At 41.8% G+C, this 26,838-nt stretch overlaps 1 protein-coding gene across 2 annotated transcripts; it reads left to right on the top strand.

Annotated features, from left to right (window-relative positions):
- Nucleotides 1–21,509: 21,509 nt before the first annotated feature.
- Nucleotides 21,510–26,414, top strand: LOC124695878 (50S ribosomal protein L15-like). 2 transcript variants are annotated; one of them, XR_007000602.1, is made up of 5 exons: nucleotides 21,510–21,971; nucleotides 24,471–24,554; nucleotides 24,642–24,731; nucleotides 25,346–25,681; nucleotides 25,809–26,414. XR_007000602.1 is itself a non-coding variant. In XM_047228683.1 (4 exons), exons 1-4 carry the CDS (start codon nucleotides 21,522–21,524, stop codon nucleotides 25,625–25,627), a joined length of 906 nt encoding a protein of 301 aa, XP_047084639.1. In that variant the 5' UTR covers nucleotides 21,510–21,521; the 3' UTR covers nucleotides 25,628–26,414. The 2 variants fall into 2 exon arrangements, 1 of the variants encoding a protein (XP_047084639.1); XM_047228683.1 differs by having other exon boundaries at nucleotides 25,346–26,414.
- Nucleotides 26,415–26,838: the final 424 nt, after the last annotated feature.

Below are 26,838 nucleotides of genomic sequence, written 5' to 3'. Positions count from 1 at the left end.
TCGGACAAGACGGACATGCATAGCAACTCACATGATATTCAACAATAGTTGATGGCGTTCCCCAGAAGCATGGTTATCGCACAACAAGCAACTTAATAAAAGATAAAGTGCATAAGTACATATTCAATACTACGATAGTTTTTAAGGCTATCTTGTCCCATGAGCTATATATTGCAAAGGTGAATGATGGAATTTTAAAGGTAGCACTCAAGCAATTTACTTTGGAATGGCGGAGAAATACCATGTAGTAGGTAGGTATGGTGGACACAAATGGCATAGTAGTTGGCTCAAGGATTTTGGATGCATGAGAAGTATTCCCTCTCGATACAAGGTTTAGGCTAGCAAGGTTATTTGAAGCAAACTCAAGGATGAAACGGTGCAGCAAAACTCACATAAAAGACATATTGTAAACATTATAAGACTCTACACCGTCTTCCTTGTTGTTCAAAACTCAATACTAGATATTATCTAGACCTTAGAGAGACCAAATATGCAAATCAAATTTTAGCAAGCTCTATGTATTTCTTCATTAATGGGTGCAAAGCATATGATGCAAGAGCTTAAACATGAGCACAACAATTGCCAAGTATCACATTATCCAAGACATTTTAGAATTACTACATGTAGCATTTTCCAATTCCAACCATATAACAATTTAACGAAGAAGAAACTTCGCCTTGAACATTATGAGTAAAGCCTAAGGACATATTTGTCCATATGCAACAGCGGAGCGTGTCTCTCTCCCACAAAGTGAATGCTAGGATCCATTTTATTCAAACAAAACAAAAACAAAAACAAACCGACGCTCCAAGTAAAGAACACAAGATGTGACTCGAATAAAAATATAGTTTCGGGGGAGGAACTCGATGATGTTGTCGATGAAGAAGGGGATGCCTTGGGCATCCCCAAGCTTAGACAGCTTGAGTCTTCTTAAAATATGCAGGGGTGAACCACGGGGGCATCCCCAAGCTTAGAGCTTTCACTCCTCTTGATCATAGTATATCATTCTCCTCTCTTGACCCTTGAAAACTTCCTTCACACCAAACTTCAAGCAAACTCATTAGAGGGTTAGTGCACAATTAATAATTCACACATTCAGAGGTGACACAAACATTCTTTACACTTCTGGATATTGCATAAAGCTACTGGACATTAATGGATCAAAGAAATGAATCCAACATAGCAAAAGAGGCAATGCGAAATAAAAGGCAGAATCTGTCAAAAACAGAACAGTCCGTAAAGACGAATTTAAAGCTGGCACCAGACTTGCTCAAATGGAAAAACTCAAAACTAATGAAAGTTGCGTACATATCTGAGGATCACGCTCGTAAATTGGCAGATTTTTTCGAATTTTCTACAGAGAACTGTGCCCAGATTCGTGACAGACAGCAATGCTGTTTCTGCGCAGCGATCCCAAATATAACATCAACTATAACATAGAAACTTTACTTGGCACAAAAACATGATAAGGAGAGGTTGCTACAGTAGTAAACAACTTCCAAGACTCAAATATAAAACAAAGTGCTGTAGTAAAAACATGGGTTGTCTCCCATAAGCGCTTTTCTTTAACGCCTTTCGGCTAGGCGCGAAAGTGCAAATCAAGTAACATCGAGAGTAGAAGCATCAACATTATTATTTTTCATGCAAACACAACTTGTTGCAGATGGTACTTTAGGTGCTCCATTATCTAAATTCTCTATGGTGGTGCTAGGGGTTTTAGAAATTTTAGGCCTATAATAATTCTTTTGTTTAGGCACTTTAGAGGCATACATGAATTTTTGTTCTTTACCCACATAAGCTTTCTCATTATATTTGAGGGAAGAAAAGGTTGAACCCAAGGTTCCCATAGCTTTTTCAAGTTCATCAATCCTATTGATTTGATTATCATAGACAACACAAGTTCCTAGGACACTAATTCTTTCATCAATTCCTCCTAGGGATTTATCAAGTTCATCAGTTTTGTCCAATAACATTTCCAATTTAGTTTCAATACTTGGAAAAATTTTCTCTATGGTTTCCAATTTTTTCATAACATCCTCAAGAGAGATTTCAATTTTAACTTCATTAACAGGTGGTATTCCAACTAGACTCTCAATGATGCAACTAGCTTCTAAAGCGGGAGTACCTAGGAAATTGCCTCCCGAAAGAGTATCAAAAACATACCTATTCCAACTAGATAAACCAACATAAAAGTTCCTAAGAAGGATAGTGGTGGAGTGTTTCTTAATGCACCTATGATGAGCATTACTAATTCTATACCAAGCATCTTTAAAACTTTCTCCACCTTGTTGCTTAAAAGAACGAACTTCAACTTCAGAGATTACTCATTTTAGTAGCAATAAAGTAAACTAGGCAAATAAAGTAAAGACAAGTAACTAATTTTTTTGTGTTTTTGATATAGAGAGCAAGACAGTAAATAAAGTAAAACTAGCAACTAATTTTTTTGTGTTTTGTTTAGGTGCAGCAAACAAAGTAGTAAATAAAATAAAGCAAGACAAAAACAAAGTAAAGAGATTGAGAAGTGGAGACTCCCCTTGCAGCGTGTCTTGATCTCCCCGACAACGGCGCCGGAAATTTGCTTGATGCGCGTAGATGTACACGTCCGTTGGGAACCCCAAGAGGAAGGTATGATGCGCACGGTGGCAAGTTTCCCTCAGTAAGAAACCAAGGTTTAATCGGACCAGTAGGAGTCAAGAAGCACGTTGAAGGTTGATGGTGGCGAAATGTGATGCGGCGCAACAACAGGGATTCCGGCGCCAACGTGGAATCTGCACAACACAAACAAAATACTTTGCCCCAACGAAACAGTGAGGTTGTCAATCTCACCGGCTTGCTGTAACAAAGGATTAAACGTATCGAGTGGAAGATGATTGTTTGCAAGAAAACAGTAAAACACAATTGCAGTAGATTGTATGCTATGTAAAGAATAGGACCGGGGTCCACGAGTTCACTAGAGGTGTCTCTCCCATAAGATAAAAGCATGTTGGGTGAACAAATTACAGTCGGGCAATTGACAAATAGAAAAGGGCATAACAATGCATATACATGATATGATAAATATAGTGAGATTTAATCCGGGCATTACGACAAAGTACATAGACCACCATCCAACTGCATCTATGCCTAAAAAGTCCACCTTCAGGTTATCATCCGAACCCCATTCAGTATTAAGTTGCTAAGCAACAGACAATTGCATTAAGTATGGTGCGTAATATAATCGACAACTACATCCTTAGACATAGAATCAATGTTTTATCCCTAGTGGCAACAGCACAACACAACCTTAGAACTTTACTGTCATCTGTCCCGGTGTCAATGAAGGCATGAACCCACTATCGAGCATAAATACTCCCTCTTGGAGTTAAGAGTACAAACTTGGCCAGAGCCTCTACTAATAACGGAGAGCATGCAAGATCATAAACAACACATAAACAATAGATTGATAATCACCATAACATAGTATTCTCTATCCATCGGATCCCGACAAACACAACATATAGTATTACGGATAGATGATCTTGATCATGTTAGGCAGCTCACAAGATCCAACAATGAAGCACAACAAGGAGAAGACGACCATCTAGCTACTGCTATGGACCCATGGTCCAGGGGTGAACTACTCACTCATCACTCCGGAGGCGATCATGGCGATGAAGAGTCCTCCGGGAGATGAATCCCTCTCCCGGCGAGGTGTCGGAGGCGATCTCCTGAATCCCCCGAGATGGGATTCGCGGCGGCGGCGTCTGCGGAAGGTTTTCCGTATCGTGGCTCTCGGTGCGGGGTTTCGCGACGGAGGCTATTTGTAGGCGGAAGGGTAGGTCGGGGGCTCACGAGGGCCCGGATGACGAGGCCGCGCGGCCGAGGGCCGGGCCGCGCCGCCTCGTGGTCCGGCCACCTCGTGGCCCCACTTCGTTATCTCTTCGGTCTTCCGGAAGCTCCGTGCAAAAATAGGACCCCGGGCGAAGATTTCGTCCAATTCGAGAATATTTCCTTACTAGGATTTCCGAAACCAAAAACAGCGGAAAACGACAGAATCGGCTCTTCGGCATCTTGTTAATAGGTTAGTTCCAGAAAATGCATAAATATGACATATAATGTGCATAAAACATGTAGGTATCATCAATAAAGTAGCATGGAACATAAGAAATTATCGATACGTTGGAGACGTATCAAGTACTTTCTGAACCGAGTGAAGATACCTTTTTTTACTTGAATGTATTTTCTAAACCATGAATATTTTTTCAAACCTCATGCACATTTTGCCTAAGCCATGAATATTTTTTCCAACCTCATGAACATATATCTGAGAGATGTGAACATTTTTTTTACTCCGTGAATATATTTTTTTGAACCCATGAACATATTTTGTTAGACCTCATGAACATATATTTGAGGGATGTGAACTTTTTAAAAATCTTTGAATGTATGTTTTTGAACCCATGAACATATTGTGTCAAACCTCATGAACAGTTTTTGAACCATGTGAACTATTTTTTAATCCATGAATATTTTTTTGAACCCATGAACATATTTTTTTTTCAAATCTCATGAACATATATTTGAGGGATGTGAACATTTTTTTAAATCCTTGAATGAATGTTTTTGAACCCATGAATGTATTTTGTCAAACCTCATGAACATTTTTTTCAACCCTGTGAACTTTTTTGAAACTATGGACAAGCCTTGTGGAAATTGAACAAAAAAGGGAAGAATAGAATTGTTCAAGTTAGTAAAAATTAAGTATTATTCAAGTTAATGAAAACTAATTTGTGCCACTAATACGTCTCCAACGTATCGATAATTTCTTATGTTCCATGCTACTTTATTGATGATACCTACATGTTTTATGCACACTTTATGTCATATTTATGCATTTTCTGGAACTAACCTATTAACAAGATGCCGAAGAGCCGGTTGTTGTTTTCGCTGTTTTTGGTTTCAGAAATCCTAGTAAGGAAATATTCTCGGAATTGGACGAAATCTTCGCCCGGGGTCCTATTTTTGCACGGAGCTTCCAGAAGACCGAAGGAGAGTCGAAGTGGGGCCACGAGGTGGCCAGGGGATAGGGCGGCGCGGCCCAAGCCCTGGCCGCGCCGGCCTGCCCCCTGGGCCCCTCGTGCCGCCTCTTGACCTGCCCTTCCGCCTACTTAAAGCCTCCGTCGCGAAAACCCCAGTACCGAGAGCCACGATACGGAAAACCTTCCAGAGACGCCGCCGCCGCGAATCCCATCTCGGGGGATTCAGGAGATCGCCTCCGGCACCCTGCCGGAGAGGGGATTCATCTCCCGGAGGACTCTTCATCGCCATGATCGCCTCCGGAGTGATGAGTGAGTAGTTCACCCCTGGACCATGGGTCCATAGCGGTAGCTAGATGGTCGTCTTCTCCTTGTTGTGCTTCATTGTTGGATCTTGTGAGCTGCCTAACATGATCAAGATCATCTATCCGTAATACTATATGTTGTGTTTGTCGGGATCCGATGGATAGAGAATACTATGTTATGGTGATTATCAATCTATTGTTTATGTGTTGTTTATGATCTTGCATGCTCTCCGTTATTAGTAGAGGCTCCGGCCAAGTTTTTGCTCTTAACTCCAAGAGGGAGTATTTATGCTCGATAGTGGGTTCATGCCTTCATTGACACCTGGGATCGTGACGAGTGGGTTCTAAGGTTGTGATGTCTCTGTTGCCACTAGGGATAAAACATTGATGCTATGTCTAAGGATGTAGTTGTTGATTACATTACGCACCATACTTAATGCAATTGTCCGTTGCTTAGCAACTTAATACTGAATGGGGTTCGGATGATAACCTGAAGGTGGACTTTTTAGGCATAGATGCAGTTGGATGGCGGTCTATGTACTTTGTCGTAATGCCCGGATTAAATCTCACTATATTTATCATATCATGTATATGCATTGTGTTACCCTCCAAAACCCCCCGACGGGCTTTGGTTAAGCAACACGAAGAGCCGGGAAGCTCCCAGGGCCGCTTAGTGGATCCCTGGCACCTCGCGTCGTCCCGCAAATCTTCTGGCGCGCGTCCTGGCGGTTGCTAGGGCGTGCCACCTGACCTATACCTAGTCGGGAAGGTGTTAGTGCTTCGATTGTTCCTGCATGGTAGACACGTGCACATTAAATACGAGCCTTATCGGCTCTCGGGTTTCCCGTGGATCGGCTCAAAGAGCCGATCGCCCCATGGTCCTTGATGGATTAGCAATGGCATGGGGATCCTGCTTGATCAGGACAAAGCTAAAACGATCCACGACAGTTTAGGGTTTTCACCGCATAATCGGAACGTCCTACGTGCGATCGGGCCTAGCAGCTACGAGAGACGATGCAAACTATCCCTACGAGAGGCCTAAAAACCAACATGTGTTGATCCTCGGAACATCCCTCGCAGGGATGGTAAACAACACCTAACGCACCACCGGATCATCCGACCCCAGCATAAGGCCTAACTATGCAGATATTAAACTAATCCTTGCAGATGCAAGGAGCAACTATAACGGATCGGATCTACTAAACATGATCAAGCAAGATGCTGCCCTTACGTCTAGATCGACGTAAGGGCAGCAAGGTGTCTAGGGACGGCATTGCCACGCAGATATGCACGTGAAAGCACCAATGCGAGCCCCTAAACACCTAAGGATAAATAGTACCGCTCGCCATCAACAAGGCTTCGAGCACGAGCGAGTACAAGGATAACGAATAAACTTACGCTTGCCTAGATCGCAAGATGCGATCTAGGCGATATGATGCTTACCCGGGAGAAACCCTCGTATGAAAGGGGTGGCGATGCGCCGAGATTGGTTTGTGTTGGTTGAACGATGATTGTCCTCCTTTCTCGATAACCCTAGATACATATTTATAGTCCAAGGGACTTTCTAATTGGGGCGTGCACCTAACCGTGCACGGGCCAGACTCTATCTCTTTAATCTAAATTACAACGCAATCTAATATATTACAGATACATGGGCAATTAAGCCCGAACTCTCAGCGCAAGGCCGCTTCAAAGATGCTTCATGTGTACGTCCTTCAAGCCCATCTTCACTTACGGCCCACCTCCTGATTTGGCCAAAATCGGGTGGTAACACATTGTTATGCTCTTCTCTATTTGTCAATTGCCCGACTGTAATTTGTTCACCCAACATGCTTTTATCTTATGGGAGAGACACCTCTAGTGAACTGTGGACCCCGGTCCTATTCTTTACATAGCATACAATCTATCGCAATTGTTCTTTACTTGTTTTCTTGCAAACAATCATCTTCCACACAATACGGTTAATCCTTTGTTACAGCAAGCCGGTGAGATTGACAACCTCACTTGTTTCGTTGGGGCAAAGTACTTTGGTTGTGTTGTGCGGGTTCCACGTTGGCGCCGGAATCCCCGGTGTTGCGCCGCATCACATTTCGCGACCATCAACCTTCAACGTGCTTCTTGGCTCCTCCTGGTTCGATTAAACCTTGGTTTCTTCTCGAGGGAAAACTTGCCACTCGTGCGCATCATACCTTCCTCTTGGGGTTCCCAACGGACGTGTACATCTACGCGCATCAAGCTCGTTTTCCGGCGCCGTTGCCGGGGAGATCAAGACACGCTGCAAGGGGAGTCTCCACTTCTCAATCTCTTTACTTTGTTTTTGTCTTGCTTTATTTTATTTACTACTTTGTTTGCTGCACTAAATCAAAATACCAAAAAAAATAGTTGCTAGTTTTACTTTATTTACTGTCTTGCTCTCTATATCGAAAATACAAAAAAATTAGTTACTTGCATTTACTTTATCTAGTTTGTTTTATTTACCGTTGCTAAAATGAATACCCCTGAAAATACTAAGTTGTGTGACTTCACAAATGCAAATAATAATGATTTCCTATGCACACCTATTGCTCCACCTGCTACTACGAGCAGAATTCTTTGAAATTAAACCCGCTTTCTTGAATTTGGTTATGAGAGATCAATTTTCCGGTGTTAGTTACGATGATGCCGCTGCCCATCTCAATAATTTTGTTGAACTTTGTGAAATGCAAAAGTATAAGGATGTAGATGGTGATATTATTAAATTGAAAGTGTTTCCTTTCTCATTAAGAGGAAGAGCTAAAGATTGGTTGCTATCTTTGCCTAAGAATAGTATTGATTCATGGACTAAGTGTAAAGATGCTTTTATTGGTAGATATTATCCTCCCGCTAAAATTATATCTTTGAGAAGTAGCATAATGAATTTTAAGCAATTAGATACTGAACATGTTTCTCAAGCATGGGAGAGAATGAAAACTTTGGTAAAGAATTGCCCAACCCATGGACTGACTACTTGGATGATCATCCAAACCTTCTATGCAGGACTAAATTTTTCTTCGCGGAATTTATTGGATTCAGCTGCTGGAGGTACCTTTATGTCCATCACATTGGGGGCGGCTACAAAACTTCTTGATGATATGATGATAAATTACTCCGAATGGCACACGGAAAGAGCTCCACAAGGTAAGAAGGTAAATTCTGTTGAAGAAACCTCTTCCTTGAGTGATAAGATTGATGTGATTATGTCTATGCTTGTGAATGGTAGATCTAATGTTGATCCAAATAATGTTCCTTTAGCTTCATTGGTTGCTCAAGAAGAAAATGTTGATGTGAATTTCATTAAAAATAATAATTTCAACAACAATGCTTATAGGAACAACTCTGGTAATAACTATAGGCCGTATCCTGCTAGTGGTAATGATTATGGTAATACTTATGGTAGATATGAGGAAAGGATGCTAGAAATTGAAAGATCCACTAAAAACTTTATGCAATCACAATATGAGCAAAATCAATTGTTTACTAAAACTATGAATGAACAATCTACCTTATTGAAAAATATAGGAAATCAACTTGAAAACTTGAATAGGGAGATTTACGGTCTACAAACTAAAATTTCAAATGCTTGAAACCCGAATCTCATACATGTCCGCATCACAATCTTCTTTAATTAATAAAATGGCTGCTAAACCTGATGATATTGATAATAAGATTACTACTACAGCAAATGCCATCCAAGTTAGAATTAATGAGAATATAAGATTAATGGTTGAATTGCGTGCTAGGTGGGATAGAGAAGAAAATGAAAAACTAGCCAAAGAGAATAATGTAGCTAAAGTTTGGACTATTACCACCACTAGTAATGCTAATTCTTCACATGTTGCTGCACCTCCTACTATCAATGGTAAAATAATTGGTGTTGGCAATGTTTCTACTCCTAGTGCAAAGCGTACAAAACTGCTCGAAATTGCTAAAATTGCTTGAAACCGCTTGTGATAAAACTCGCTGAAATTTTTTCCAACCTTGGGAACAATGATCCCATTGCTGTAGCTCATAATGATTTAGATTTTGATGATTGCCACATCTCTGAAGTTATAAAGTTCTTACAAAAACTTGCTAAAAGTCCTAATGCTAGTGCTATAAATTTAGCCTTTACAAAACATATTACAAATGCTCTCATAAAAGCTAGAGAAGAGAAACTAAAACTTGAAACTTCTATTCCTAGAAAGTTAGAAGATGGTTGGGAGCCCATCATTAAAATGAAATTCAATGACTTTGAATGTAATGCTTTATGTGATCTTGGTGCAAGTATTTACGTTATGCCTAAAAAGATTTATGATATGCTTGACTTGCCACCATTGAAGAATTGTTATTTGGATGTTAATCTTGCCGATAATGTTAAAAAGAAACCTTTGGGGAGGATTGATAATGTGCGCATTACAGTTAACAATAACCTTGTCCCCATTGATTTTGTTGTCTTGGATATCGAATGCAATGCATCTTGTCCTATTGTGTTGGGAAGACCTTTTCTTCGAACCATTGGTGCTGTTATTGATATGAGGGAAGGTAATATTAAATATCAATTTCCTCTCAAGAAAGGTATGGAACACTTCCCTAGAAAGAGAATGAAGTTGCCTTTTGATTCTATTATTAGAACAAGTTATGATGTTGATGCTTCATCTCTCGATGTTACTTGATTTGCACTTTCTGCGCCTAGCTAAAGGCGTTAAAGAAAAGCGCTTATGGGAGACAACCCATGTTTTTACTACAGTAATTTTTTGTTTTGTTGAGTCTTGGAAGTTGTTTACTACTGTAGCAACCTCTCCTTATCATGTTTTTGTGCCCAGTAAAGTTTCTATGTCGAAGTTGATGTTATTTGGGATCGCTGCGCAGAAACAGCATTGCTGTCTGTCACGAATCTGGGCACAGTCCTCTGTAGAAAATTCGAAAAAATCTGCCAATTTACGAGCGTGATCCTCAGATATGTACGCAACTTTTATTAGTTTTGAGTTTTTCCATTTGAGCAAGTTTGGTGCCAGCTTTAAATTCGTCTTTAAGGACTGTTCTGTTTTTGACAGATTCTGCCTTTTATTTCGCATTGCCTCTTTTGCTATGTTGGATTCATTTCTTTGATCCATTAATGTCCAGTAGCTTTATGCAATGTTGATGTCTACGAGTGCTTCTATTCTTGTAGACAGTGTTGGGCCTCCAAGAGCAGAGGTTTGTAGAGCAGCAGCAAGTTTCCCTTAAGTGGATTACCCAAGGTTTATCGAACTCAGGGAGGAAGAGGTCAAAGATATCCCTCTCAAGCAACCCTGCAACCACAAAGCAAGAAGTCTCTTGTGTCCCCAACACACCAAATACACTTGTCAGGTGTATAGGTGTACTAGTTCGGCGAAGAGATAGTGAAATACAAGTAATATGGATGTATATGAGTGGTAATAGCAATCTGAATAAAATATGGCAGCGAGTAAACATGCAACAAAACAGTAAACAAACGGAGATTCGATGCTTGGAAGCAAGGCCTAGGGATCCTGCTTTCACTAGTGGACACTCTCAACAATGATCACATAATAGGACTACTCTACACCCTTTTGTTGGATGATGAACACATTGCGTAGGATTACACGAACCCTCAATGTCGGAGTTAACAAGCTCCACAATGCAATGTTCATATTTAAATAACCTTAGAGTGCAAGATAGATCAATACGACTAAACCAAGTACTAACATAGCATGCACACTGTCACCTTCACGCCAGTTAGGAGGAATAGATCACATCAGTACCATCATAGTAATAGTTAACTTCATAATCTACAAGAGATCATAATCATAGCCTACGCCAAGTACTAACACAAGTGCACACACTGTCACCATTACACCGTGTAGGAGGAATAGAGTACTTTAATAACATCACTAGAGTAGCACATAGATAATATTCAACTAGATCACATAAGGAGAGAGATGAACCACATAGCTACAGCGGAGCCCTCAGCCCCGGGGGTGAATTACTCCCTCCTCATCATGGAGACAGCGATGGCGGTGAAGATGGCGGTGGAGACGGCGGTGGAGATGACTCCGGGGGCAATTCCCCGTCCGACAGGGTGCCGGAACAGAGACTTCTGTCCCCGAATCTTGATTTCGCGATGGCGGCGGCTCTGGAAGGTTTTCTCGGGTCTCGTGGCTTCCTCTGTAAGGGTTTTCGATGCAGGGGCTTTAAATAGGCGAAGAGGCGGCGCAGGAGGGTCGAAGGGGTGCCCTCACCACCAGGTGGCGCGGCCAGGCCTGGGCCCACGCCCAGGTGTGGTGTGGGGCCCCCCGGCCCATCTCCGGCCCCTCTTCGGTGATCCGGAAGCTTCCGGGAAAAATAGGAACCCGGGCGTTGATTTTGTCCAATTCGAGAATATTTCGTTACTAGGATTTACGAAACCAAAAACAGCAGAAAACGAGAGCCGGCACTTCGACATCTTGTTAATAGGTTAGTTCCGGAAAATGCGTAAATACGACATATAATGTGCATAAAACATGTAGATATCATCAATAATGTAGCATGGAACATAAGAAATTATCGATACGTTGGAGACGTATCGGCATCCCCAAGCTTAGTTACGCTCGTCCCGAGCGAGGTAAAACGATAACAAAGATAATTTCTTAAGTGACATGCCATCATAACCTTGATCATATTGTAAACATATGTAATGAATGCAGCGATCAAAACAATGGTAATGACATGAGTAAACAACTGAATCATAAAGCAAAGACTTTTCATGAATAGTACTTCAAGACAAGCATCAATAAGTCTTGCATAAGAGTTAACTCATAAAGCAATAATTTAAAGTATAGACATTGAAGCAACACAATGGAAGATTAAGTTTCAGCGGTTGCTTTCAACTTGTAACATGTATATCTCATGGATAATTGTCAACATAAAGTAATATAACAAGTGCAATATGCAAGTATGTAGGAATCAATGCATAGTTCACACAAGTGTTTGCTTCTTGAGGTGGAGGGAGATAGGTAAACTGACTCAACAATAAAAGTAAAAGAATGGTCCTTCAAAGAGGAAAGCATCGATTGCTTGTATTTGTGCTAGAGCTTTTATTTTGAAAACATGAAACAATTTTGTCAACGGTAGTAATAAAGCATATGAGTTATGTAAATTATATCTTACAAGTTGCAAGCCTCATGCATAGTATACTAATAGTGTCCGCACCTCGTCCTACTTAGCTTGGACTACCGGATCTTTGCATGCCATGTTTCAACCAAGTGTCACAAAGGGGTACCTCCATGCCGCCTCGTACAAAGATCTAAGCAGAATGCTCGCATTTTGGATTTCTCGCTTTTGATTATTCTCAACTTAGACATCCATACCGGGACAACATGGACAACGAGATAATGGACTCCTCTTAAATGCATAAGCATGTAGCAACAATTATTATTCTCATATGAGATTGAGGATATATGTCCAAAACTGAAACTTCAACCATGATTCATGGCTTTAGTTAGCGGCCCAATGTTCTTCTCTAACAATTTTGCATGCTCCAATCACTAAAATGATAGATCCTTCGGACAAGACGGACATGCATAGCAACTCACATGATATTCAACAATAGTTGATGGCGTTCCCCGAAGCATGGTTATCGCACAACAAGCAACTTAATAAAAGATAAAGTGCATAAGTACATATTCAATACTACGATAGTTTTTAAGGCTATTTTGTCCCATGAGCTATATATTGCAAAGGTGAATGATGGAATTTTAAAGGTAGCACTCAAGCAATTTACTTTGGAATGGCGGAGAAATACCATGTAGTAGGTAGGTATGGTGGACACAAATGGCATAGTAGTTGGCTCAAGGATTTTGGATGCATGAGAAGTATTCCCTCTCGATACAAGGTTTAGGCTAGCAAGGTTATTTGAAGCAAACTCAAGGATGAACCGGTGCAGCAAAACTCACATAAAAGACATATTGTAAACATTATAAGACTCTACACCGTCTTCCTTGTTGTTCAAAACTCAATACTAGATATTATCTAGACCTTAGAGAGACCAAATATGCAAATCAGATTTTAGCAAGCTCTATGTATTTCTTCATTAATGGGTGCAAAGCATATGATGCAAGAGCTTAATCATGAGCACAACAATTGCCAAGTATCACATTATCCAAGACATTTTAGAATTACTACATGTAGCATTTTCCAATTCCAACCATATAACAATTTAACGAAGAAGAAACTTCGCCTTGAACATTATGAGTAAAGCCTAAGGACATATTTGTCCATATGCAACAGCGGAGCGTGTATCTCTCCCACAAAGTGAATGCTAGGATCCATTTTATTCAAACAAAAACAAAAACAAACCGACGCTCCAAGCAAAGAACACAAGATGTGACTGAATAAAAATATAGTTTCAGGGGAGGAACCTGATGATGTTGTCGATGAAGAAGGGGATGCCTTGGGCATCCCCAAGCTTAGACGCTTGAGTCTTCTTAAAATATGCAGGGATGAACCACGGGGGCATCCCCAAGCTTAGAGCTTTCACTCCTCTTGATCATAGTATATCATACTCCTCTCTTGACCCCTTGAAAACTTCCTTCACACCAAACTTCAAGCAAACTCATTAGAGGGTTAGCGCACAATTAATAATTCACATGTTCAGAGGTGACACAAATATTCTTTACACTTCTGGACATTGCATAAAGCTACTGGACATTAATTGATCAAAGAAATAAATCCAACATAGCAAAAGAGGCAATGCGAAATAAAAGGCAGAATCTGTCAAAAACAGAACAGTCCGTAAAGACGAATTTAAAGATGGCACCAGACTTGCTCAAATGGAAAAACTCAAAACTAATGAAAGTTGCGTACATATCTTAGGATCACGCTCGTAAATTGGCAGATTTTTTAGAATTTTCTACAGAGGCCTGTGCCCAGATTCGTGACAGACAGCAATGCTGTTTCTGCGCAGCGATCCCAAATATAACATCAACTTTGACATAGAAACTTTACTTGGCACAAAAACATGATAAGGATAGGTTGCTACAGTAGTAAACAACTTCCAAGACACAAATATAAAACAAAGTACTGTAGCAAAATAACACATGGGTTATCTCCCAAGAAGTTCTTTCTTCATAGCCATTAAGATGGGCTCAACAGTTTTAATGATGCACTCGCAAGAAATAAGAGTTGAGGAAAAAGAGAGCATCAAGAGGCAAATTCAAAACACATTTAAGTCTAACATGCTTCCTATGCATAGGAATCTTGTAAATAAACAAGTTCATGAAGAGCAAAGTAACAAGCATAGGAAGATAAAACAAGTGTAGCTTCAAAAATTTCAGCACATAGAGAGGTGTTTTAGTAACATGAAAATTTCTACAACCATATTTTCCTCTCTCATAATAACTTTCAGTAGCATCATGAGCAAACTCAACAATATAACTATCACATAAAGCATTCTTATCATGAGTCTCATGCATAAAATAATTACTACTTCCAACATAAGCATAGTCATTCTTATTAATTGTAGTGGGAGCAAATTCAACAAAGTAGCTACCAAATATAGGAGGTATATTGTAATCATAATCAAATTTATCCTCCATAACAGGTGGTAACAAAAGACTACTATCATTATAATCATCATAAATGGGAGGCAAAGTATTATCAAAGTAAATTTTCTCCTCAATGCTTGGGGGACTAAAAATATCATGCTCATCAAAGCCAGCTTCCCCAAGCTTAGAATTTTCCATAGCATTAGCAACAATAGTGTTCAAAGCATTCATATTAATATGTTCCATGGGTTTTTTAATTTTCGCATCAAACCATCCATGTCTTAAATCAGGAAATAGAATAAGAAGCTCATTGTTGTCCATTATGCCTAACTAGTGTAAACAAGAAACCAAATGTCGCAATTGCAGAGTCTAAAGGAAATAGCTTCGAGCACACACACAATGGCGCCAGAAAAGTGCGTTACACTCGGAACTGAAGTATGAGTGCCTTTTACCTTTCCTCCCCGGCAACGGCGCCGGAAAAGTGCTTGATGTCTACGGGTGCTTCTATTCTTGTAGACAGTGTTGGGCCTCCAAGAGCGAGAGGTTTGTAGAGCGAGCAGCAAGTTTCCCTTAAGTGGATTACCCAAGGTTTATCGAACTCAGGGAGGAAGAGGTCAAAGATATCCCTCTCAAGCAACCCTGCAACCACAAAGCAAGAAGTCTCTTGTGTCCCCAACACACCAAATACACTTGTCAGGTGTATAGGTGTACTAGTTCGACGAAGAGATAGTGAAATACAAGTAATATGGATGTATATGAGTGGTAATAGCAATCTGAATAAAATATGGCAGCGAGTAAACATGCAACAAAACAAGTAAACAAAGGGAGATTCGATGCTTGGAAGCAAGGCCTAGGGATCCTGCTTTCACTAGTGGACACTCTCAACAATGATCACATAATAGGACTACTCTACACCCTTTTGTTGGATGATGAACACATTGCGTAGGATTACACGAACCCTCAATGTCGGAGTTAACAAGCTCCACAATGCAATGTTCATATTTAAATAACCTTAGAGTGCAAGATAGATCAATACGACTAAACCAAGTACTAACATAGCATGCACACTCGTCACCTTCACGCCGAGTTAGGAGGAATAGATCACATCGGTACCATCATAGTAATAGTTAACTTCATAATCTACAAGAGATCATAATCATAGCCTACGCCAAGTACTAACACAAGTGCACACACTTGTCACCATTACACCGCGTAGGAGGAATAGAGTACTTTAATAACATCACTAGAGTAGCACATAGATAATATTCAACTAGATCACATAAGGAGAGAGATGAACCACATAGCTACGGCGGAGCCCTCGGCCCAGGGGTGAATTACTCCCTCCTCATCATGGAGACAGCGATGGCGGTGAAGATGGCGGTGGAGACGGCGGTGGAGATGACTCCGGGGGCAATTCCCCGTCCGACAGGGTGCCGGAACAGAGACTTCTGTCCGCCGAATCTTGATTTCGCGATGGCGGCGGCTCTGGAAGGTTTTCTCGGGTCTCGTGGCTTCCTCTGTAAGGGTTTTCGATGCAGGGGCTTTAAATAGGCGAAGAGGCGGCGCAGGAGGGTCGAAGGGGTGCCCTCACCACCAGGTGGCGCGGCCAGGCCTGGGCCCGCGCCCAGGTGTGGTGTGGGCCCCCCGGCCCATCTCCGGCCCCTCTTCGGTGATCCGGAAGCTTCCGGGAAAAATAGGTACCGGGCGTTGATTTCGTCCAATTCCGAGAATATTTCGTTACTAGGATTTCGAAACCAAAAACAGCAGAAACAGGAACTAGCACTTCGGCATCTTGTTAATAGGTTAGTTCCAGAAAATGCGTAAATACGACATATAATGTGCATAAAACATGTAGATATCATCAATAATGTAGCATGGAACATAAGAAATTATCGATACGTTGGAGACGTATCAAATGTCCAGAAGTGTAAAGAATGAGTGTGCCACCTCTGAATGTGTGAATTATTAATTGTGCACTAACCCTCTAATGAGTTTGCTTGAAGTTTGGTGTGAAGGAAGTTTTCAAGGGTCAAGAGAGGAGAATGATATACTATGATCAAGAGGAGTGAAAGCTCTAAGCTTGGGGATGCCCCCGTGGTTCACCCCTGCATATTTTAAGAAGACTCAAGCGTCTAAGCTTGGGGATGCCCAAGGCATCCCCTTCTTCATCGACAACATCATCGAGTTCCTCCCCCGAAACTATATTTTTATTCAATCACATCTTGTGTTCTTTACTTGGAGCGTCGGTTTGTTTTTGTTTTTGTTTTTGTTTGAATAAAATGGATCCTAGCATTCACTTTGTGGGAGATAGACACGCTCCGCTGTTGCATATGGACACATATGTCCTTAGGCTTTACTCATAATGTTCAAGGCGAAGTTTCTTCTTCATTAAATTGTTATATGGTTGGAATTGGAAAATGCTACATGTAGTAATTCTAAAATGTCTTGGATAATGTGATACTTGGCAATTGTTGTGCTCATGTTTAAGCTCTTGCATCATATGCTTTGCACCCATTAATGAAGAAATACATAGAGCTTGCTAAAATTTGATTTGCATATTTGGTCTCTCTAAGGTCTAGATAATATCTAGTATTGAGTTTTGAACAACAAGGAAGACGGTGTAGAGTCTTATAATGTTTACAATATGTCTTTTATGTGAGTTTTGCTGCACCGGTTCATCCTTGAGTTTGCTTCAAATAACCTTGCTAGCCTAAACCTTGTATCGAGAGGGAATACTTCTCATGCATCCAAAATCCTTGAGCCAACTACTATGCCATTTGTGTCCACCATACCTACCTACTACATGGTATTTCTCCGCCATTCCAAAGTAAATTGCTTGAGTGCTACCTTTAAAATTCCATCATTCACCTTTGCAATATATAGCTCATGGGACAAAATAGCCTTAAAAACTATCGTAGTATTGAAAATGTACTTATGCACTTTATATTTTATTAAGTTGCTTGTTGTGCGATAACCATGCTTCAGGGGAACGCCATCAACTCGTTGTTGAATATCATGTGAGTTGCTATGCATGTCCGTCTTGTCCGAAGGATCTATCATTTTAGTGGTTGGAGCATGCAAAATTGTTAGAGAAGAACATTGGGCCGCTAACTAAAGCCATGAATCATGGTTGAAGTTTCGGTTTTGGACATATATCCTCAATCTCATATGAGAATAATAATCATTGCTACATGCTTATGCATTTAAGAGGAGTCCATTATCTGTTGTCCATGTTGTCCCGGTATGGATGTCTAAGTTGAGAATAATCAAAAGCGAGAAATCCAAAATGCGAGCATTCTCCTTAGACCTTTGTACGAGGCGGCATGGAGGTACCCCTTTGTGACACTTGGTTGAAACATGGCATGCAAAGATCCGGTAGTCCAAGCTAAGTAGGACGAGGTGCGCACACTATTAGTATACTATGCATGAGGCTTGCAACTTGTAAGATATAATTTACATAACTCATATGCTTTATTACTACCGTTGACAAAATTGTTTCATGTTTTCAAAATAAAAGCTCTAGCACAAATACAACAATCGATGCTTTCCTCTTGAAGGACCATTCTTTTACTTTTATTGTTGAGTCGGTTTACCTATCTCCTTCCACCTTAAGAAGCAAACACTTGTGTGAACTGTGCATTGATTCCTACATACTTGCATATTGCACTTGTTATATTACTTTATGTTGACAATATCCATGAGATATACATGTTATAAGTTGAAAGCAACCGCTGAAACTTAATCTTCCTTTGTGTTGCTTCAACACCTTTACTTTGATTTATTGCTTTATGAGTTAACTCTTATGCAAGACTTATTGATGCTTGTCTTGAAGTACTATTCATGAAAAGTCTTTGCTATATGATTCACTTGTTTACTCATGTCATTACCTTTGTTTTGATCGCTGCATTCATTACATATGTTTACAAATAGTATGATCAAGATTATGATGGCATGTCACTTCAGAAATTATCTTTGTTATCGTTTTACCTGCTCGGGACGAGCAGAACTAAGCTTGGGGATGCTGATACGTCTCCAACGTATCGATAATTTCTTATGTTCCATGCTAATTTATTGATGATACCTACATGTTTTATGCACACTTTATGTCATATTTATGCATTTTCTGGAACTAACCTATTAACAAGATGCCGAAGAGCCGATTCTTGTTTTACGCTGTTTTTGGTTTCGAAATCCTAGTAAGGAAATATTCTCGGAATTGGACGAAATCTTCGCCCGGGGTCCTATTTTTGCACGGAGCTTCCAGAAGACCGAAGGAGAGTCGAAGTGGGGCCACGAGGTGGCCAGGGGATAGGGCGGCGCGGCCCAAGCCCTGGCCGCGCCGGCCTGCCCCCTGGGCCCCTCGTGCCGCCTCTTGACCTGCCCTTCCGCCTACTTAAAGCCTCCGTCGCGAAAACCCCGATGCACGAGAGCCACGATACGGAAAACCTTCCGGAGACGCCGCCGCCGCGAATCCCATCTCGGGGGATTCGGGAGATCGCCTCCGGCACCTCGCCGGAGAGGGGATTCATCTCCGGAGGACTCGTCATCGCCATGATCGCCTCCGGAGTGATGAGTGAGTAGTTCACCCCTGGACCATGGGTCCATAGCGGTAGCTATATGGTCGTCTTCTCCTTGTTGTGCTTCATTGTTGGATCTTGTGAGCTGCCTAACATGATCAAGATCATCTATCCGTAATACTATATGTTGTGTTTGTCGGGATCCGATGGATAGAGAATACTATGTTATGGTGATTATCAATCTATTGTTTATGTGTTGTTTATGATCTTGCATGCTCTCCGTTATTAGTAGAGGCTCTGGCCAAGTTTGTACTCTTAACTCCAAGAGGGAGTATTTATGCTCGATAGTGGGTTCATGCCTTCATTGACACCTGGGATCGTGACAGTAGGTTCTAAGGTTGTGATGTGCTGTTGCCACTAGGGATAAAACATTGATGCTATGTCTAAGGATGTAGTTGTTGATTACATTACGCACCATACTTAATGCAATTGTCTGTTGCTTAGCAACTTAATGCCGAATGGGGTTCGGATGATAACTCTGAAGGTGGACTTTTTAGGCATAGATGCGGTTGGATGGCGGTCTATGTACTTTGTCGTAATGCCCGGATTAAATCTCACTATATTTATCATATCATGTATATGCATTGTTATGCTCTTCTCTATTTGTCAATTGCCCGACTGTAATTTGTTCACCCAACATGCTTTTATCTTATGGGAGAGACACCTCTAGTGAACTGTGCACCCCGGTCCTATTCTTTACATAGCATACAATCTACTGCAATTGTTTTTACTATTTTCTTGCAAACAATCATCTTCCACTCGATACGGTTGATCCTTTGTTACAGGCAAGCCGGTGAGATTGACAACCTCACTCGTTTCGTTGGGGCAAAGTACTTTGGTTGTGTTGTGCAGGTTCCACGTTGGCGCCGGAATCCCTGGTGTTGCGCCGCATCACATTTCGCGACCATCAACCTTCAACGTGCTTCTTGGCTCCTCCTGGTTCGATTAAATCTTGGTTTCTTTCTGAGGGAAAACTTGCCACTGTGCGCATCATACCTTCCTCTTGGGGTTCCCAACGGACATGTACATCTACGCGCATCAGCCACCCAAATAAAATTGTTCATACATCACACAAAAATATTCACACACACACACATATATATTCAAAAGAATGCAAGAATAAAATAGTTAAAAAAATAAAAATAAATAAATGTTCGCTTATAACAATTTGTGTTCATGCATTCCAAAATTAATGTTCATAAAGTACTAAAAAGTTTTTTTGTACATACCAGAATATGATGTATTCATATAGTAAAAGGAGAAGTTGTTGTTCGTCTCGAAAGAAAGTTTTTGTGTATCCTTAAAAAATGTTCATTCACCATGGTAAAGAATTTCTTTAATGAAAATTGAAGGAAAATAATTTGTATGCTAAAATAAAAAATAAACATTTGCATATAACTGAAATAATACACGTATTAAAACAACATCCATAGGTTACCAAAGTGGTGTTCATTCATATTAGATCGTGTATGCATTCATATAAGAAAAGAAATGAGTAAACAATATGGTCTTAGTGCTACGAGAGAAATTATAGAAATGGAAATAAAAATATAAGACAAAAAGAAAATATGTGAAAGTGTAAAACATGAAAAGAAAAAATGGGACGTGCTCTCTAGAAAAGGAAAGGACTACCGAAAGGAATAGGGATGCACCCGAGGAAAGAGTAAAATGCATCGGTGGTACCGGAACTTGGAGAGAAAAATCGATACGGTCACCCACCTACGGAATACAGGATATACGGTAACCAAATACGACATAACAATCATTTAGGTGACTGGCTCACTGTAGAGAGACGTATATGCTTATGTGGCAAGTGGTGGAGCCCGTTTGTCAGCCTCCAGATGGGATGCACGCTAGAAGACAATGGGCCGGTCCAGATTACCGAATATGGTACGCGTCACAGCCCTAACAGACGCTTAACGCGTCAAATAGGATTTGCCGCACGGGCGGCTGATATTGGTTTGGGTTGTGAGTTGTTGGTGCCGTTGGATTTCTTTGGATGGACGGTGGATGCTGGGGTTAAGTCGCATGGTGTCACTGGACTTGCCCTAAATCTAAATCCCCCTCGCACCCAGATCAGCCGCCAGCCCAAAGCAGCATCCAGCCATGTTGCGCCGCCTCCCGGAGCTTCTCCGCACCACCGCCACCGCCGCCGCCACCCTGCTCTCCCGCCGTCTCCCTCAACCTCGACCGCACCGGCACCTGCTTCCATCCCTACCCGCACATCTCCTACCCGCCCCAAGCCTCGCATCACGCTTCTACGCCACCCAGTCCGCGCCGGTAGCGGCGGCGCGGCCACCGCGGGCGCCGCGGCCGCTGCGGACGGTGGGCAGCCTGCTGAGGCTCAACGACCTCCGCGATAACCCGGGGGCGACCCAGCAGAAGACGCGCAAGGGCCGCGGGATCGGCTCAGGGAAGGGCAAGACTGCCGGGCGTGGCCACAAGGGCCAGAAGGCGCGTGGTACCGCTCGATTCGGCTTCGAGGGCGGCCAGACCCCGCTGCGCCGCCGCCTTCCCCGCCGGGGGTTCAAGAATCGCTTCTCACTCACCTTCCAGGTCTCTTGCATTTCCCTTGCTCTGCTTTCCTCGCAGCAATACGACCTTTGCTGCCGTCGATCTTGCTTTGATTAGATGATATGAGACAACTTTCTTTCTCGTAATGTGCTTCATCTGTGTTCTGTGCACGGAGTTCACATTTTGACCTTACTGCTTCTTATTCCGAGTGCTACCGTGTTAAGGATCTTGTTTGCCTCCCTATAAAATGCTCCTCAATTAGGCCTGAAGAAAGGAAAATTACGGTTGCCCTTGTAGTCCTGAGGCGAGCTCTAGAGCATTTTGTTTCTCAGTGTGCATCAAGTACAACTACTACCTCCATACTGGTATCACACACTTCGAGAAAAACTTTGACCGTTAATTTGGTCAACAAAATATGAGGTACATGCCACAAAAATTATTGCATCGTAATCATATTCAAAACAAGTTACCAACGATATATCTTATATTTTGTTGATCAAATTAATAGTCAAAGTTTTTTTCTCGAAGTCTGTAATACTCTAATAAACCGGTATATAGGCAGTATGTGATAAAAGGTGTCAAGGCAGCATCAATGTAGCTTAATATGCGTTATAAATAGACACTCGAAATTATAGGCAATGCAGTTGCAGGACGAAATCTTTTGTTATGAGCCGCTGGGTGGATTTTTGGTTGTCAGTGGCCAATTAAGAACTTATGAGTTTCGGGAGAATGGTTATGCTGAGATAGCTCTGAAAGTACTGAGGAGACAGTAACTTTTTTATGGTTTCATTTATATGACATATGTCCATCTGTACAGTAATTGCAGCGTGAGCTTTGCAGCATAAAAAAACATGGTTTACATGTGAACACTTCCAAAATATTTCCTAATTTCTTTTTTCTATCTTCTAGTCGTTGAGTATGTGAGGAGTGGTGGACCCGTACCGAGTGCCAAGATAGGTGGCTTGTGTATTGCATTGGTTTCCAAGCTTTTCTTTAATTTGGTGAATAAGGGCATCTGCGGTGGCCTATCGCATTTCGGTCACCCAAAGTGATCGTTTTCGTTTCTTTGGGGCGGGCGGCGGGCCACAAACATGAAAATGGCTGCCCGGCCTCGTTTGTCCATTTGGGTCGGGATAGCCCTAGCGGCCCGATGCAAATTTTTTTTGCAATAATATTTTCATTGATAGCAAATAAATTACAAAGTGCGAAAAAAGAAAAGATAGCAAAAAATTGAACCCTAGGCTAACTAGGGTTGCCGTCGCAATTGATGCCTACTCGTCGTCGTCCTTGATGATGACGAACACTGGAAGCGCCCACGGCCATGGTCAGTACAAGGTGCCCTGTGTGCGGGTGTAGCCGTCAGTGCTAGTTGATGAAGGTGTTGTCGCGGGAGGAGGCAGTGGTGCACGCAGGTGGTTGCGCACAGGGTCACCTGAGGGGCGAATGGCCTGCCCTGCGCCAGGACGGCGAGGCCATTCCAGTGCGCGAGCTCCACCTGCTCGCTATGTGCGATGGCGATCTGCATCGCCTCCTCTGTGAGGTTTGGCGACTAGACCTCCGGGTTGACGAGCGGCGCATCGGCACCGCCATTGTTGTCGTCGCCTCCGCCCTCATTGTCATCGTCGTCGCCTCCCTAGTCTTTGAAGGGGCTGCGGCTGAACTTGCGGTTGAAGAAGCCGACATCGTCGGGGTAACCCGTGCGCAGGCATGGGTTGAACTCCCAGGAGCCGAAGGTGTCCCAGATTGTTGTGTTCATCGCGTAGGCCGGATCATCTCGCAGATCTAACGGGAGGAGGGACCTTCGCGCAAAACGGGAGGGACCGGCAACCTCGTGGAGTTCAAGAGCCAGCCACCTCCGGCCAAGGCACCCCCCCCTCGTCCGTTTGCATCTGGAGATGCCCTAAGATGATGGATGGGGTTGTTCTAATATGTGGAGGACTTAAGGTGCTGTTGACTAATTGGACACTGCTGCTACTCATTTACTGGGGTGTGCACTATAATATGGAACGGAGGGAGTAGATTAGATTGCGAAGAGCACTGTGAGAATGTCTTTTCATGGGACAAGCAAAGAAATGAGCTTTTTTGCCCCTTCACTCGCTTCTGAATGACTCCTTTATCACTCTCTTTTTTATATAAAAAAATAGAAACTGTTTACCATCTTCATGAAAGTGCAAGAATGTTCTTTACTTGTTAGCAACTTTGGTTTTCTTATATTATAGTTATATCATGTGGAGCTTGCTTAACTCAGGAGCAGCTCTTTGCGCAATATTCCTATTTTCTTGAATTGTTTTCCCACAAGGTTCTTCACGTGTCTCTGCTAATTCATCCAGTGATTGTTTTCAGCAAATTATGATTGTTATTTGGTCCATGCTAATGTCTTCTTCTACAAAATAAAGGTGGTATTCATTTGGGCAACTGGTTGTTTGTTCTAGAACTTGTACAACAACTTGACCATTACTTTGTTTACGCTTCAACCTCAGATTTTGATTTCCTAATGGTACAAACAAGTATGTGATGTTATTTATCTTTCCCTGTGGTCAGCCCTGTGGACTGGGAAAAATTGCGAAGCTCATCAATGCTGGAAAAATTGACTCCTCTGAATTGATCACAATGAAGACACTGAAGGTTTTTACAATCATTTTCTTCTACTACTAGTTATATTTCTTTTCTCTTCGTCTGCATAACATCAACTTCTCTGTCGCGCTTTACCAGGATACTTGTGGCATTGGTAAGCAAATAAAGGATGGAGTTCGGCTAATGGGCCGTGGTGCAGAAGAAATTAAATGGCCGATTCACCTCGAGGCAAGCATAAGCTAGTTTGAATTAGTTTAACCTTATCAATAATCATAAGGATATATAGATTCTTGTTAATTTCAAGCCCTTCACTGTTGGGAATAACTGCATCTTACGGTTTCTGTTCTTTTTCATGTTGCATGCGATGACACAAATTCAAACATGTAAATGTATCTGTTCTGTAGTGTCATTTATCAACTAAACCTAGATCACTCGAGTTTTTCTTGTTATTTATTTGCATGCCTGTCCATAGCTCGCAACTGCGCTGAATACAGATAGTGTCTACTTTGTATAGGTAGTTGAGTTTTTATTATAGCAAGTATTTCCTTCCTTTTGTATCATTATCGGTTCATATAAGTATGTAAAATGTGCCAATGACTGAAAAACCAACATGAATTTCTCGCAAATGCATTCCAAGTGAAAGTATGTTGCCTTGATTATAAAGATATACTGCTTTCAAGTTAAATGAATGGTACAAATTAGGTCAGTTTTGAATATTGCAGCTGTGGGTTAGATTTGATACTTTATATTATCCACATTGCTTCTTCAAATGCTATTGTTTACACAATGTTGTCTGAATTCAATAAACCTTTTCTAAAGAGTGCACAAATGTCAATTTGCAGGTCTCAAGGGCAACGGCGAGGGCGAAAGCTGCAGTTGAAGCAGCTGGTGGAACCGTAAGATTGGTCTACTATAACAAGCTTGGGTTCAGGGCACTTCTGAAACCAGAGTGGTTCGCAAAGAAGGGCCGCCTTATACCAAAAGCGGCGAGGCCTCCACCCAAGCAACGGGATAAGGTGGATAGCATTGGCCGACTACCTGCCCCGACAAAGCCACTTCCCTTCACAACGGAGGAGTTAGAGTTTAGCGCAAAGCGTGAAGCTGCTAAAGTGATAATTGCGTAGAAGGGCATTCCTTATGGGACGAGCAAGGATGCCAAAGTGGCACACAAACTTGCGGTAATAACCAGCAAAGACCAAGGAATTGGCCTAATTCTTTCACATTAGGAGGGGTATTCCATTTCTGCACATCAGATATTTTGCTGGGGTCAGTTCCCACCCCTTCCGCACTAATAATATGTCCCAGGTACGACACTTGTTGCTGAGCAAATTCACACTTGGACTCCTTCCCAAGCCAGTGGTCATTGCGGAGAAGAGCCAGCACCTCGCTCAAAGTCTTGCAAGTGGCTCAAAAGGCGGGCTGTAGATAAGGATATCATCGAAAAATACCAACACACAGCGCCGGAGACATGATTTCAGTGTTGTATTCATTGCCCCTTGAATTTGCTGTGGCTCCACTCAAACCAAATGTCATGACTTTGTATTCGTAGTGACCACTGAGTTTGAAACCCTGTCTTGTACTCCTCTCCCGGAGCTAAGCGAATCTGGTGATAAACTGCACGTAAGTCCAGCTTGGAGAACCAAATGTTACCCACCAATTCATCGAGCAGTTCTTCGATTACTGGTAATGGATGCGTGGGAATCTGACTCATGGCGTTGAGCTGACGGAAATCAATGCAAAGGCGCCACATGCCACCCTTTTTGCGCACCAAGATTGCCGGTGAAGAGAAAGGACAACTGAGTTGAATGACTCCACTGTCAAGCATTTCTTGCACTCCTTTCGATCTCGTCTCTGAGCTCATGTTTAGGGAACCTTTGATTCACAAGAATTGTATAAGGATAGTTTTGGATTTGGATTCTATATTAAAATTTCCTTTACAAGTTGTTTAATTTATAAAAACATATCATATAAAAAAATTAATCATATAATTTTTTTGTAGTGCAAATCCTATAAGAAAAAACATTACGTTATATCTCATGAAAAACTTACTTTACTACAATCAAACAAACTTCATCTTCCTATAGAATTCAAGTATGCATGAGATTCTAATCCAATGTTTTTTTATGTTTTTTCTATCATATGAATCAAATAAGCTCTTGTTAAAGCTTGACATTGACTTGTTGAGCTCCAGGAACAAGTGCAATTTTATGATCACAACTTCTGCGCGGTGGCAAAGTAGATGGTTCAGCAAACACATCCTGAAACTGGTGTAGTGGGTGTTGAACTTCAGGCGGCGCTGATTAATCCTGCTCCATAGCGACTGAATTCAATTGCA

This window comes from Lolium rigidum, chromosome 3 (genome assembly GCF_022539505.1).
Source record: "Lolium rigidum isolate FL_2022 chromosome 3, APGP_CSIRO_Lrig_0.1, whole genome shotgun sequence".
In the NCBI taxonomy this organism is placed as follows: domain Eukaryota; kingdom Viridiplantae; phylum Streptophyta; class Magnoliopsida; order Poales; family Poaceae; genus Lolium; species Lolium rigidum.
This window is presented reverse-complemented; position numbering and strand designations above follow the sequence as displayed.

Coding starts and splice junctions, on each gene's coding strand:
- LOC124695878 (XM_047228683.1), top strand. CDS start 21,522: ATGTTGCGCCGCCTCCCGGAGCTTCTCCGCACCACCGCCACCGCCGCC. Junction 21,972..24,470: donor GCTTCTCACTCACCTTCCAG/GTCTCTTGCATT, acceptor CCCTGTGGTCAG/CCCTGTGGACTGGGAAAAAT. Junction 24,732..25,345: donor AATGGCCGATTCACCTCGAG/GCAAGCATAAGC, acceptor GTCAATTTGCAG/GTCTCAAGGGCAACGGCGAG.